The sequence below is a fragment of the Mesoplodon mirus genome (genome assembly GCF_964341445.2).
Source record: "Mesoplodon mirus genome assembly, chromosome: 1".
Lineage (NCBI taxonomy): Eukaryota > Metazoa > Chordata > Mammalia > Artiodactyla > Ziphiidae > Mesoplodon > Mesoplodon mirus.
Genome location: NC_138976.1, coordinates 78,518,157 through 78,533,433, shown reverse-complemented (window position 1 = coordinate 78,533,433; position 15,277 = coordinate 78,518,157). Strand labels below are relative to the sequence as shown.

General features: G+C 43.8%; 1 protein-coding gene across 6 annotated transcripts in view; it reads left to right on the top strand.

Annotated features, from left to right (window-relative positions):
- The window catches only part of TRPM3 (transient receptor potential cation channel subfamily M member 3), a gene marked incomplete at its 5' end in the record, with an annotated part of 816,760 nt that overhangs the window by 761,826 nt on the left and 39,657 nt on the right, over positions 1-15,277 (top strand). For 5 of the 6 annotated variants that reach the window (XM_082615532.1, XM_082615530.1, XM_082615533.1 and 2 more), the window contains one exon: positions 775-949. In XM_082615532.1, coding sequence (XP_082471658.1) covers positions 775-949 — 175 coding nt within the window. Of the gene's footprint in view, positions 1-774; positions 986-15,277 lie in introns of all 6 variants that reach the window. The other variant, XM_082615528.1, reaches the window with a different exon arrangement.

Here is a 15,277-nt window from a genome sequence, read left to right as displayed (position 1 = left end):
ACTTGAATGGAGTCGAGAATTTTATAAACACGTCGAGATGAAAATCCAACATTTCGGCAGCAAACACAGGAATGGGCCATTAGGCTACCTGATTCTAATGCCTACAAAAACACCCTCCATAACTGATAGGATGCACTGCAGAAGAAAGCACAGAAGTGGTTCTCTGAGAGACTGGTTTGTGATAGAATACCATGCAATGAGGTAGGGGCCACAAGAATAAGATGGTATAAGGTGGATATTTGGGTTGTCCTAGCCTTGTTAACAAATGATTATTTTCTTGAGCTTTTCAGCTCTCCATAAGCCTTTCAGAATTTAGGGAATTTACAGCATTGCAATAGTTGTTGAAATAGTCCAACTATCTCAATTGCAATTTTGCTAAGAAGAAAGAGACCCAGCAAGGGCATTTGCCTTTCCCAGGAGCAGAAAAAAAGTTAGTACTGCATTAATATAAAGACTCAAGCCTCTGTGTTATATGACTCTCATGCCTAGTCTTGACTAGGTCCCACAGAAAACAATGGAAGATGAAGGGGTTCCATTGTGCATGTGCTTTCTGGTTTTTTTAAATGATTTTTGAGTTACTGACAAGCTTGTATGGACATTGGCTTCAATAGATCAAGTGTTCTCTTACCTGAACACAGCTCCCTATGTCAACATCCCTTATCAGCAGTCTCAAAAGTGCACCTCCTTCAAAGGTTTCCATCAATGTCAGCACCACAGGAATACTCAGTCATTCTGGTTTCTTTTGTTTCTCCCTCTGCTTCCCCACCCTTCCAGATGATAGACATGATGTACTTTGTCATCATTATGCTGGTGGTGCTGATGAGTTTTGGGGTCGCCAGGCAAGCCATTCTGTTTCCCAACGAGGAGCCATCATGGAAATTGGCCAAGAACATCTTCTACATGCCCTATTGGATGATTTATGGGGAAGTGTTTGCAGACCAGATAGACCGTAAGCAAGTTTATGATTCTCATACACCAAAGTCAGGTATTTAACTTCATTTGGGTCTTATCTTTTCCAAGTTCATTTGTTTGTTTTCAATAAATGGCTCAAGATAGAGGACTGATTCCTAGCTTGCTATCTTGGAGGAAAAAAAGAACAATTACAGAAGGTGAATATACAATTTTAGCAAAGTAGTCCTCGGGTGTTTTTTTCAGGTATGTCCTTTCTGTGACATCTGTTGTGCCAAATTTGATCAAGAATGAACCATTTAAAAAGGTCTAAATTCTTTGGGGATTCAAAATCCTAGGGCCATGTGTTGAATATTTCGATATTAGGAGTATATTATGTCACTACTCCCCACCCTACCCCAGCCCCCAGCCTTTAAAAAATAAATTCCTTGGGTTTGACTTCAGAACAAATAAACAATTCTCAGTTTCGCCATCAGAATTCAAGAGGGCAAACATCTGCATGGTGTTTTCCTTGCACTGGAAACTATTCTCCTGCTCCTTTTCCCACTGTCTTAAATTATGTGCTATTGAGACTCAAAAGAAGCTAGTATTCATTGCCTGGAAGTATGGAAAATGCCTTAGGTTATAAAATGAGTTGCTTGCTTGTAAATGCCAGAAAAAAAAATAGTATCTATATCATGAAGTGATTCCTGGTGAGGGAGTGCCAGCAGGCCCCCGACGTTTCATGCCCTAATAGATGCTGATTCTCTGTAATAAACACCCTTCTTGTATAGAGTTTGAAGATAGTTGTGTCCTAGGAGTCTGTTCCAGCATTTTATTTGGATCAAATGTCAGGGCACACCAGGCACTGGGAAATTATTTGGGAAGAAAGCATCAGGAAAGAAATATCTTTCAGTGTGGAGGAGTTGAATCCCAGGAGCAACCATTTCTCATTTTCCCTGAGGAGTTTAGCTCTAGAAATAACATCCTTCCAACATTGTTGAATTAACATTTTTCTAACATTTTTTGCTGACAGGCCAGCCATCTGAGCTCTGGACTATGGACATGGATTAGGATTATATAACTAGGTAGTATAGCTTATTAAGAACAGGAGCAAAAACTAGTCAGCATCTCCCCCACCCCACCCCTGCCAGTCCCAGGTAGGACTGAGACCAGGAAAGTAAGGACAAATCACCAAAAAGTGTGAGTCCTACAGGCCTGTGAAGAACATGTGTACACTGGCCACAGAACACACCAGTCTCTCATTTTCCCTTCCATGATGGGTTCTGAACAAATACTCTTTCCTTCTCACAGTGAGTTATCTGAGGCAAGAAGTTTTTTTGGAACACCTAATTGGAACAAATACTCATTTCATGAAACTTAGCCATCTCACTGAGCAAGAATTTTAACTCCATCTCCCAGTTGGAATATCTTTGACAATGTGCAGCCTTCACCAAGACAGCTTTCCAGGGACTGGGGAAAACTCTTTTGAATTCCTTCTTTCAAATGGTCCCTAAAGGCAAAACAGCACTTAAAAAGCCCACCTATGATCATTCTCCTCAGAGATTAAATGTACTATTTTTCCCCAAGAAATTGCTTTTCCACTTACATTATTTTACTTTTTCTATCTTTCCTTTCTTTCCCCAAATGAAATTAAGCCCCCATGGGTCTTTTGACAGTGCAACATTTTGGGATGGGAGAAGGAGGGAGGTGTAGGTGTGCTTTATGAGTGGAATTCTGTCCGTCCGTCTACAAGTGGCCATTTATTGATGTTGTACTATGAACCCAGCCTAGTGCAACAAACACCACCCTCTGGCTGAATCAGAGGTTCTATTATTGTTATTTTAAAAGAAGGGCTGATTGTAGTTTAGAACTTGAAAAAACCCTGGAGATGGAAGTGCAGTGTTTTGTGTGAGTGAAGTATGAATAGAGATTTCCCACATTGTTAATTAGATCTGTGGTGCTCTCTGTGTGTGAGAATGAATTGCTACCCCATATCCCACATAACCCAGTATGTAGCCAACTCAGCCTTGGATGGATGTAACCTTCATGACACCCTTCCCCCGACCACTTACCTTCCTTTTTGATATTCTGAAATAGGCTGCAATGGTGACCACTGTTCTAAGCTAAATCAGCCAGTTTTCTGTCTAGGGTGTTAAAGAGTATTTGTCCTTTCTCAAATGGGTATAGAACGCTGCCCCCAAATCTGTCATTATACTTGGCCAAAGTCATTGAACATCCCTGTCCTCTAAATGATTTGGTTTTCATGCCATGGCACTGAGTGGGCCAAAGGGGGATTGGGTGATGGCCCTGCCCGGACATTCAGAACTGCCCCGGAGACCCAAGTACCAAGCTATTTGAGAAAGGTACATATCGTTTACGCTGCCCTGCGGTGTCTTGCCTCCTTTCTGTGCCGTGTCCAGGTTGCTTTGTGAAGCATGTGTTCAGGCTGATTGGATCTCATATCCACCTGGACCCACAACCCTGCCCAGGGTCCACCAACCCCATCCTGTGGATGTGCCCAGTGGGGACCTCTCCAAGTGCTGCTCATTCTCGCACACCTTCTCAGAGCAGCTCATTTCTAATGTAATGCACGCGCTCCATGTCTAACTCTTTTTGTTTTTAGCTGCAAAATGGTTATACCCATTTCATGTTTGCAGAAATAATCTTTCTTTTTTTTTTTTTTGGTACGCGGGCTTCTCACTGCTGTGGCCTCTCCCGTTGCGGAGCACAGGCTCCGGATGTGCAGGCTCAGCGGCCATGGCTCACGGGCCCAGCCGCTCCGCGGCATGTGGGATCTTCCCAGACCAGGGCACGAACCCGCGTCCCCTGCATCGGCAGGTGGACTCGCAACCACTGCGCCACCAGGGAAGCCCAGAAATAATCTTTCTTAATTAAGACGAGTGTATATGGCTGTATAATGGGGCCCTCGGGGTGGGTTATTAACATCTGTCTCACACCTCAGAAGGGAGAACAGCTTTAATGCCCTCACTTCTGGGAGGCAATATTACCCAACTACAGATTTTTAATATACATTCCATTTTTTTCTTGTAGTTAGTCCTAAACCCAGAGACTATCAATAAGGCCAAAAAAGCTAGAATGAGACTTCTAAGGTTACTTTCCAAATGTGCTTAAAGACTAAAAGCAAAAGGAAAAAAAGAAAAAAAAATGAATGTAAATTTACAAAATGACATATACTTTGACCTCTAAGCCAAGTTGGGTTAACACAAACGATAGTCCAGCCTTAATCTCAATTATCTTTAGAGGCTAAAACACTTGCTTTGGTGTTGGGAGCAGAAGTGAGTGCAAGAATGTGTTTGGAAACAGCAGATAATGATACTCAGGAAGGAACAGTGATGATCTGCTCGTCTAGACACTTTGCCTGACACCCTGATTAATGGATGGGAATTGAACCTGCTGTCATTGTCTGATTGGTGGGTTTCTGGGTTTTGTTTTTTTCAAATAGCCCAAAATCATCTCAGGTATTTATGTTATATATACTAGCTCTCTAAGACCCAATCTGTGGGCTACTGTGAGGGGACTTGGGCTCCAGGTTGCTAAAAGCATTGCTACCAGAAGGATGATATCCTTCTGGGCATCTCATTAAATGACCCATGTTGCATGGCTTCTGAGAGCTGGTCAGGATCCCACTGCAGCCTGAGGGGAAAAAGCCACTTAAGAGTAGAGGAGCAGCAGAATAAATTTCCAGCACATTCATGCCAAGGCGGGGGCAAAGCTAAAATTAGATGGGTTTTTGCCAGCTGAGAAATCTGGTTCTACATTTTTGTGTGTAAGGTGCTTGGAAGTTCACCTCTGTTGGCAGAGAAAGTGGGGTGTCTCTAGCTTCCTCGAGCCTCTGAATGAATGAGACTTCCCTTTATTTACAGGGCATCCTTGCATTGCCTGCCATACACAAGAGATTCCCCAGGCTGTACCAGGGCAGGGGGAAAATGAATCATGCTCTTGAATACATTAAATCAGCATCTAAATTTAGTCCTTTTTTCTCTCTCTCTGAGTATTTTCACAAGTTTGGTTAGTAATGTGGAAGCAGAATGTCCAAAACTTACTTTCTACCATGGCAACTTATTATTTAGCCGTTTCTACTCACCCTAAATTAACTATCCAACCTACTTAATGCATGGGTCACATTTTATTTCCCTTACTGCCTAGGGCCTTTCTGCCTGAAATTAATAGGTTATCTGGAGTAAGAGAGATATTTGTGTTGTTGTTTGGTTTGATTTGGTTTTGCTCATTTATTTATTTAGTACTGAAGTTTTGCTGTTCAAAAACTCTATAAGCTTGTTGTCTCTGTGATGTTGACTGGATTTAAAGTGTTGTTTTTGTCAGGAAACAAGGAGCATGCATGGGCACGTAAAGCTCAGACATTCTCCTGTATTACTTTTCTGTCTCAAATCATTTGTTGCTCACTTCAGGTGTGGAAATTAGGATAGCTCAAGGCCAGTCTCTAAAATATGCCTACTTATGGTGAAGCTTAGAACAGCAAGAACAGAGAAGATGACTATTGTTATGCATTTCAATCCATAGACTCCAGTTCTGGAAACTCAGGGCTCTGCATCTGTTTGGTATTCAGGACTGACCTTCTCTAATGGATTCAGAGCACACTATGCCTGACAGCTGTGGCGTGGGGAGTGCTCCCTGACGAAAGAAAGTATTTTGGAAAAGACAAACTCGAGCCTGTGCCAACTTTTGGGAAAGGGGGTATTGTTTTGCTGGGTTTTTGTTTTTGCAAATTGCTAAGGAAGCAAGCCAATATGAGGCACCACCCCCATTTTCTGTCCCTGAAAGTCAGCTTACACTCTAGAGAATCCCCACCCAACTTGTTTACTAATACAACCTGAGGGTTAACAGGCTTACAAACAGCAGAACTATCTGCAGACAGGCTGTTGTGATGATTCATTTCACTATTATAACCAACATTTGTTCCACTGTCATCATGCTGATTTTAGCCTTTGCTCACAGGTTAGGCTCCATTTTTAATTTGTTCATTTCTCAGTCAATGAATATTTATTTTGTTCCTACTATGAGCTGAGCATCGAGGTACAGAGATGCATGTGACAGAGACATTGTCTTCAAGGAATTTACAGTCCAGGAGAGGCAGACTGACGTGGTCCATATATGTGGAGATGGAGCCCCAGAAAGCAAGTAGTCAGTTCTTCCTGGGGTGAAAGGAGGAGCACAGTAGGTGAAGCCTTGCAAAGAGTGGGAAGGTTGAGCTGAGCCCTGAAATTTAAGTAGATATTTGCTAGACAGATGGGAGCAGGGGGGGTGTGAAGGAGAAGAATGACATTCCAAACCGAGACTTAGCATGGAAAGTTCCAGGCACAGCAGGTAGTTTAATATGGCTGACTGCAGGGTGAGAGGCAGGAGGCAGGAAGCAGGACAGATGGGTCTGAAGAGAGGCAGGAGTATAGATCTTAGCGGAGTTATACTCCCTGCTTAGGGTAGTACCATGATAGGATATATGTTTTAGTTGGAGCTATCAAGCAAAATGTAAAGGGTCCATAAGAGGGATGGAGATGGAAGGTGGGAGGACATTAGCTAATGCAGTAGCAGTTGGGATGGAAAGATGGGCAGCATGAAACTTCAGGAAGGTAAAATCAGAAGGACCTGGATAGAAGTCAGATGGTGCAGAAGGTGGGAGCGCGGGAAGTGGATGAGGATTTAAGATGGAGGAGATGAAGTTCACGCCAAGGTTTCTGGCTCAGTCTAAACAGTGCCGTCATCTACTGAGATAGAGGAGCAGGGAGGAGGAACTGTGGGGGGAAGGGGACTTGTCCACTTGGGCTTGGACGGAGCTTGAAGTTTCCATTGGAATTCCAAAAAAATTATGAAGAAGACTATTTTGTATATAGAACTCTGGAGCTAAGTAGAAAAAGCTGGACTGGAGATATAGATTTGGGGATCAAGAATATAACCACCAGTCAAAGCCATGGGAGTGGGTGAGCTTTCCAGAGAGCACAAGTAGAGAGAGAAGAGAAGGCCAGAGCAGAACACTGAGAATGGAGGAGTCAACAGTATCAAATGCAAGAGACGGGTGCAACTAGGTGAATATTTAAAAGAGTCCATTCAGTTTGACCTTTAGAAAGTCACTGGTGACTTTGGCCAGAGAATTTGCATTTCAGTGGGGACTGCAAAAATCAATTACAGTGATTTAAGAGTAAATGAGTAGCAAGGCAAAGCATTTACCAGGGAAAAGGGAGGGAGAGAAGTGTTGTATATGTATGGGGCCGGGGGTGTCAATGCAGTGAGGCTTGGAAAAGAAGAGTATTGTTTTGTAATCACCCCTCAGAAAAGTCACTGACCCATACATATCAAAGAATTGCTTAGGGCTGCCTCTTTGCATAGTTAGGTTGTCTGTTTTCTCGGTCAAGACTCAGCAGCCCAGATCAGGAAAAACAAATAGTTGGATTAAGTCAAGATTGAAGATTTGTTGTGCCATTACAGCAGAAAGAAAGGGGCCTAGGGATTGTGAAGAGGCTTGCAAGGGTTCTTAAAGTTGTGCATTATAAGGTCTAGGATGGAGGGTGAAGAAAATAAAGGTACAATGTTGGTAAGTACCTAGGAGGAAAAAAGAATAATCAAAGGACTAGAATTCTAACCTGAACACCAAGGACACTGAGGACTAAGGGTCCTGAGAGCAGTGACGATAACGTGCTGTGGTCAGAGAATGGCAAACGGGCGTTCAAAATGGAGAGGTGCAACGATTTAGGCTAATGATAAGGCCCAGGAGCGGCTATAAGAACGGGTTCTAGGATATGCTGGAATCAAGGTCACACGTCATGAAGCTAGGTTCTTCTGTGTTTGTCACTTACAGACATCGAAGTGTCCATGATAGTGACAAGAGAGGGGGTGGACAGGAAGACTTTGGGCAGGATGGCCTGAAACCCAAATGAGAAAGGGCTTTTTGCACAACAGTGAAAGACAGTGGTTTAGAAGAGGCAAAGAGTATCAGCGAGAATGCAGATGTTACTTATGGGAACCACACTGGCAGATGAGCAGAAATGTGGGATTTCCATCTGAGAAGGTTACAGGGAGGCGGTGTCTTCCTACAAAATGGGTTTAGCTAAGCCAGGAAAATGAGCTATTGTTCTTATGATAAGTGTAAGAAAGCAGAGGAGTTTGTGTTCAGTGGTAAGGGTTTTCCAGAAGGCTCTGGGGAAAGGGAGGAAAGGGAGAAGTGGGAAAATTCAGTGGGCAGAAAGCGCAACATCATATGAGGACGGTAGCATAAGGCAGGATAGTTAACCAGAGGAGTTTGCATTGCAGATATAGAGGATCATAGGTAAGAAAGGTATGGTGGGAATAACCTTTCCAGAGTTTTGAGGCAGCTGGAGACTGGAGCCCTAGTAGCATAAGAGGCCAGATGAGGCTGATGAGATCTAGGTCTCAGAGGCAGACTAGAGTGGCCATTGCTCAGGTTTCCAAGATTGTGTTGGGGACAAATTGCTCTGGTGCCTGAGGAATGGGTGTGGCTCCCAGATCACAGATGGAGAGGCTGCCAGAAAATCAACCTTATGTTTTATTATAATTCTGCTTATTTCTCTTTTGAACACCTACCCCCTTATGCTGGAGGAAAATCATGACCTCAGGCTCAGCCCTCTCTACCTTCCCTGAGGTGGGTTAATGTTGGGGGTGGGAGCAGGTTGTAGTTTTGAGTAATCTGTCCACACGGTTTGCTGCCAAAATGTCCATTATGCCTGTCAGTGTGACCCTCCAAGTGTAGCTGACTTATGAGGTCTCCCCACAGTCCCAGATCCTAGACACTTGCTCCCTCTGGGGTCCTGCTACCCCCAAAAGAACTGCCAGGAAAACCACGCAGCCTGAGCCCACAAAGCACATGCAAGCTGGCGTTCACTCCCAAGCACCCTCACACGTATACACAGACACACATTTCTTTCCTCTCCCCTCCAGTCTTGCTCCTGCCAGCATAATTTCATCTCTTCCCCAAATTCCTCTCTCTGTTACCCCTTCTACAAATGCTTGAAAGTCCTGAGAGCTGGTACATCCGGACCACAAAATCAGCCAGAGACTCAAAGGCTGTCTCTGGGTTGTGCCTTGCAAGCCCTCCTTCCCTGATACAGAGCCATTACCTGCTTGCAAAACAAGCAGGAAATGTGAATGAGTATTTCATAATGCTATCCCACCACACTGATTTAACCATCTTGTAAGTAAAAACAGGATGCCCCCAATAAAAATAAACTTACTGGCGCCAGGCATGCTAGATGTAATCTCTGTGTTTCAAAGGGAATGTGTAGGAATCATAATAAATCGTCTCATGGTGTTGCTGCAGGGATTTCCTAAAGTCTCAGAATGGTAGTAGGTCTTGCAAGTTCTTCTAGAATAGCCCTGTCCAGTAGAATCTTCTGTGATGGTGGAACTGATCTAGTCCTGCACTTTTAGTCACACGTGGCTAGCGGGCCCTTGAAATGTGGCCGGTGTGAATGAGAAACTGAATTTTTGTTTAATTTTAATTAATTGAAGTTTTAATTTAAAGGGCTGCACACTGCTAATTGCTACCCTATGGGACAGCTCAGTTCTAGTATATAAAAATCCTTCAGAACAGCAGCTCTGTAAGAGCTGGAAACACATCTGCCTTGTTCCCTACTGTAACCTCAGCATCTCAAACTGTCTGGCACAAAGTAGGTGCTCAGAAAATAGTTGGTGCATGAAATAAACCCCTTGACGTAAGGAATAGAAAGAAAGTAAGGTTGTTACCTGCTTTACATAATTAAAAAAAAGAAGATTTCAATGATACATATAAAGGAATTTGAAAATTTTCAATTGAGAGGATGAAAAGTTTATTATAAAGGAATTTAAAATTTGGGTTAAGTTAAATGTAGTGATCATAGATTCATACTTCAAATGCACACACACACACAGAAAAGTGAACTCAAATGGGATCCTAGAGTTGATAACTTCCTGCAGTTTAGCTGAATTTGTATTCAAGAAGAGAATTACAGCCACATTCAAGAAATATTTATTGAACAAGTCATCATTCTACACTCTGTGCAGAGACTGATTGTTGGGGTAGCTAGAAGAGAGGAAGGAAGAGAGGGAGAGAAGGGAGGAGGGATGGAGGGAGGAAGGAAAGAAGGGAGGGAGGGAGGGTAGGCATTTGGTTGTTGAGGGCAGCTGAGGAAGGAAGAGAGAGCTGTGTGAGCCCAGCAGTGGGGCTGGATGCAACCCAAACAGAGAGCCCTGCCACCTCCACATTGTGCCACACTGGAGGTGGTTGCCATGCATCCTGTAACTACGGGCCTTTCCACAGGCGCAGTGTTCTGACCAAACGCAACGAGGCAGATGGCTGATTTCCACTCAAAGCAGAGCAGAGTACATCCCTTCTGATAACGTGGCAAGATTTTAACTGATCTGTATCAACAACAACCAAAAAATAGACTGACCTGCACACAGGTTAACTATTAACAGACAGGGCCAGCAAGATTCACATGTTAATTGTGTTTTCCCAAATGTGACAAGAATCCAAATAAGCCTGCAGCCTCCGTGAGGAGGGGGAAGTTAGGTGCTCAAGATCTTTTACAAGATACTGTCCAGTGGAGTGAAGAGCTTCCTGCTGCTAGATTTCAGACTCTTGTCTGGCAAGTGACATTTGACTGAATCGCTTGGCCTTCAGCCAGATATTTGGTGTCTAGAGTATCAGGCCTGAGGTTCAAGATGAGGGCACGCTTGGCAGAAGACCCCAGTAACTTCAGATCAGGTATAGAATTTTGAGTCCTTGCCATGGTGACACACCCAGTTCAAGTAGATGACATCCACTGATGAGTTAAAACCCGAGGGGCTATTTCTTGACCTGGGTTGTCGTTACATGGGTTTTCATTTTACACTAGACATATATATATATATATATATATATATATATATATATATATATATATATATTTTTTTTTTTTTTTTTTTTTTTTTTTTTTTTTTTGCGGTACGCGGGCCTCTCACTGTTGTGGCCTCTCCCGTTGTGGAGCACAGGCTCCGGACACGCAGGCTCAGAGGCCATGGCTCACGGGCCCAGCCGCTCCGCAGCATGTGGGATCTTCCCGGACCGGGGCACGAACCCGTGTCCCATGCATCGGCAGGCGGACTCTCAACCACTGCGCCACAGGGAAGCCCTAGACATATATGTTTTATGGACTCTTCTGTATATATGATATATCTCACAATGTAATATAAAAAGGAATAAAACAGACAGGGTGCTATCACATTTTCTAGATTCTAGTTAGAATGGATTCATTCATTCAGTGACATTTACTGAGCGCTTCTGTGTGCCAGGCACTGTGCCAGGAGCTGGGGATTAAAAAGAAACATACGTTATTGCCTTGGCTTTGAAAAATGTTTAATAGGGATGATTGACAAGTAAACAAATCAGTATAATATATATTTCCATAGATGTGATGTATAAGGACTTAGCTCAAAGGAAAGAACATACTTTTATTTGAAGGTGGGTGGAGTGAGGGGGACGTGTTGAAGCAGAAAAACAAGAGAAGGCAAAGTACAGCCAGAAAAATTCTCCTGGAGGTAACAGTTAAGCTGGATCATAAAGGGTATTGAGAGTTTCCCAGACAGATCATAAGAGGGCATTCTAGACAGAGGGACCATCATGCACAAAGCTAGAGAGAGGTGACAAGGTATGCCAGGTGTAGGCATGTGGAGACAGCAGAGAAGTGAGACCTCCTCCCTGGACCGGTCAGTTAGGGTTAATCCCCCTTACAAGGTGCTCCCAAGCCTCCTTTACCTACCCTGGGTTAACACATAGCACCATATTGGTTTTTTCTGGTTTCTTATGTGTATCACCCACTGGACTACATGCATTTTGGGAGGGTGAAGGCTGGGGTTCGTGTCCATCTTTTTCACCATATTTGAGTGAATGAATGGAGAAGAGGTTAGAAAGGTAGATTGTAAAGCCTTTGTATGACAGGCTAAGGAATTTGAATCTTTTCTTATGGGAAATGCACAGCTTACCTTGTGTGGAGCTCATTTCTAAGTTAAGGCTGTAGTTTATGGAATTCGCAGGTTGTGAATGCCGAGTGGGGATATTGTGGCTGGAAAGTATACAACCATGATGCTCATTTCAGGGAAGCTCGGTGAGCCCTTTGTTCCAAAATGTCTTTTAAAAGAGAAATAGCAAGTTTCTAAGAGTCAAAACATCCCCTGAATGGGTTAAACCTACTGACTCTTCTCCGCTTAGTGTGAAGTATTTGAATCTTTCATCTTAACCCTCCAAAAAAGCTGAAATCAGCATTCAGGGAAGGAAAGTTAAAATGGGGGCAGGTAAGGAAGGAAGCAGATGGCTCCAGCGGAGGGCGAGGCAGACTTTGAGCAGCCAGAGGGCATCATGAGGCGACTGTGTGCCTGGAGGGCAGGGAAAGTGAGGCGGGGTGTGGGGAAGGTGCGGAAAGAGAGCTGGTGGCAGAAACAGCTATGCCTACCTTGCAGTTTTGCCAAGGGCCCTGGCAGATGCCCGGCTTACCTCCAAAAACCAACTTCTATGCTGTCTGCAATAAATTGCTGATGCCTGAATTTAAATATCAGGACTACTTGAAGTTCTAAAAGCCTCAGGCTCCCCCCAGTTCAGGCTGCTGGTGCTGGAGTTCCCAACTCCTGCTTCTCCAGTTCAGCCAGGTTTCTCCTCACCTACACCCCGCCTCTCCCTGCTAGGAGACTGACAGATGTAAAAGAGAGAGAGGAAGACAGAGGAGAGGAGTCACATGCATTCAGGTACCACCCTCTCTCACCGTTTCCTTTAGTTCATCCTTTATTTATCTTCAGGTCCATTAAAAATCTATTTCCCAGGAAACTCAAATGTCTAAAAAGCCCCGGGAAAGCCAACAGAAGCTGGAATACCTTCAAAGAAGTTTTCTTGTGACCGCAGAATCTCCCACAGTTAGGTCTGCCTCACTGGTTCTCAACCGGGGGGCAATTTTGCCCCCCCAGCCCCACCCCCAGGGGACATTTAGCACTGCTTAGAAGTATTTTTGTTTGCCACAACTCGAAAGATGCTACTGGCATCTAGTGGTAGAGGCCAGGGATGCTACTACACAGGACAACTTCCCAAGCAAAAAAAACTTCCAACCCAAAATGTCAGTAGTACTGAAGTTGAGAAAACCTGGTCTATTAGAATCCAAAATTCAACTTATTGTTGCTTCTCAAAAAAAAAAAAAAAATGGCACAAGATAGTTGCCGTCAACATCTGCAAAGTCCTAAAGGACAGATCTGAAAAGATCCCATGTCCTCACAACCTGATGCCAGTAACAGTGTTCTAGGCCCCCATCTGCCATTGCTTACAGAGTTTCACATCTCTCTCCACTCTGCTCACTCATTTGATCTTCAGACCAAAGACCAAGTTAGGACATCATGCAATTATGGTGTCAGAATGGTCAACATGACAAGCCACTTTTAGCAAACACCAGTAGGTCCCATCACCTGTTCTTGGGGACCAGTTTTGGATGGAATAAATCCAGCTACCATTGCAGTGAAGAATGAGGAGAACCCAGAGGTCTTATCATTCAGAATTCACCACATATTTTGCTGATCCAGGTAAAATCTAGCAAACTTCAACACTTCCCAAGTTTTTATCTGAGAGATGTCAGTGATTTTTTAATAGGAAAGGATCATCCTGCGTGACCAGAGAAAGTGGCTTCAGTGACCTCAGAAGTCCTGTGAAATTGACCAGTTCAATCAGTCTAGCTCATCATCTGAGATGAAGCAGGAAGGAGAACCACACTCCCCATGATCAGACTCAATAGTTACAGCGACTGACCAACTTAACACCACTGGACCAAATCCAAAACCATTTTTAAACATTGTGCTGGAGCCAGTGACTCTCTCCTGAGTAGACCACAGGATCCAGCTTTACAAAATCACAGTCCTTGAAGCAAAGGAGTAGAGTGTGTGGCATGCCCTTTTGAATATTCTGAACAAGGGCTTTAGAAGTAAAAGGCCACTGTGAACTAAGGGGTTGCAGTACTGTTGCAGGAAAGCCAGTTGCTGACAAGTACTTCAAAGTCACGGATGCCACCTGAGGAACATAGTGTTCAACGACCAGAGGAACTGTGTCTGGCACATGCGGTTCTATTATACGGCAAGTAATTGAATATACAGGGTGGGGGACATCACCATCGAACAGGTCAGGCACTAAAAGACTAGATTCTTTTCAGTGGATTTAAGTTAATACAACCTGTCGGGAGTCTACATAAGATAACCAAATGTCGAAAATATCACTGCTTTTTGAAAAATATACGGCAGTTGCACTTAAGCAGATTGTACTAAATATAAGGATGCCTGAGTGCTTTATTAGCTGTCAGGTGTGTTACAAAGGCTGTGTCATGAGTTTCATGGGTTTCTTCTGGCATTTCTAGGTGAAGGGAAGTCAATTAACATTTGTTGAGATCCTATTACAGTGGCTGGCACCAGACCAGACACAGGATATACTGCAACCCACTTAATCCTGATTTACTGTTGATGTACAGAAAGAGCAGAGATTAAATAACTTCCTTACGGCACACAGCCAGGGTTGCAGAGGCGGAATTGGAACTCAGACCTGTCTAACTGCTAAGTCAGTGCCCTCATTTCTACACTGTAACAGAAGGCTGCTTCCATCTGGTTCCACAGGCCTCCTTTCTCCCCTGCACCTTGCTCCAGTGACTGGACCACAGTTATGCCTTCATTTACTTAGCAACCACTTATCAAGTGCTCAACTTGGCCCTGGAGAGAAGGTGGTACACAGGAGAGACCTCATCTTTCCCTAAGTGGGAGTTATAGTCTACTGGGGGCAGGAGGGTGGTAGACAATTAGTAAACAAATAAGATACTTTGGGATAGTAATAAGTTCCATAAAGAGAATAAATCCAAGTAGTAGGCTAGGGAGTCATTGGGGTGAGGAATTAGGGTACAATTTTACATAGAATGGTCAGGGGAAGACCTTGAAGTGATAAGGTTGTATTGAAATATGAATGATGAAAACAAGCATGGCAAGAACTGGAGAAAGAACATTCCAGACAGAGGGAACAGCAAGGACAAAAGCCATGTGGTAAAAATGATCTATTAGTTGTGCTTAAAACTAGGATCAGAAAGAATGCCAGTGTGACTAGAGTTTAAGATCTAAAGCAGCTCAGGTTGGTATAACATGCCATATTGGAAATCCTGGGTTCAAATGTGTGGCTTAATTCTAAGTTAGGGACTGGATTTAAGAACAGATCAGCAACTCTGCAGTCATTCAGGAAACAGCACGCCACCATGTGCTGATAGGAGGGTAGGGAATCTTCCAGAAGCCGGTGGCTTCCAGGATGAGGAAGGGAGCTGCCTCCACTGTTGGAGCCATCCTTTGGCCTCACTGAAGGGTTCCTTCGACACTGGGATGG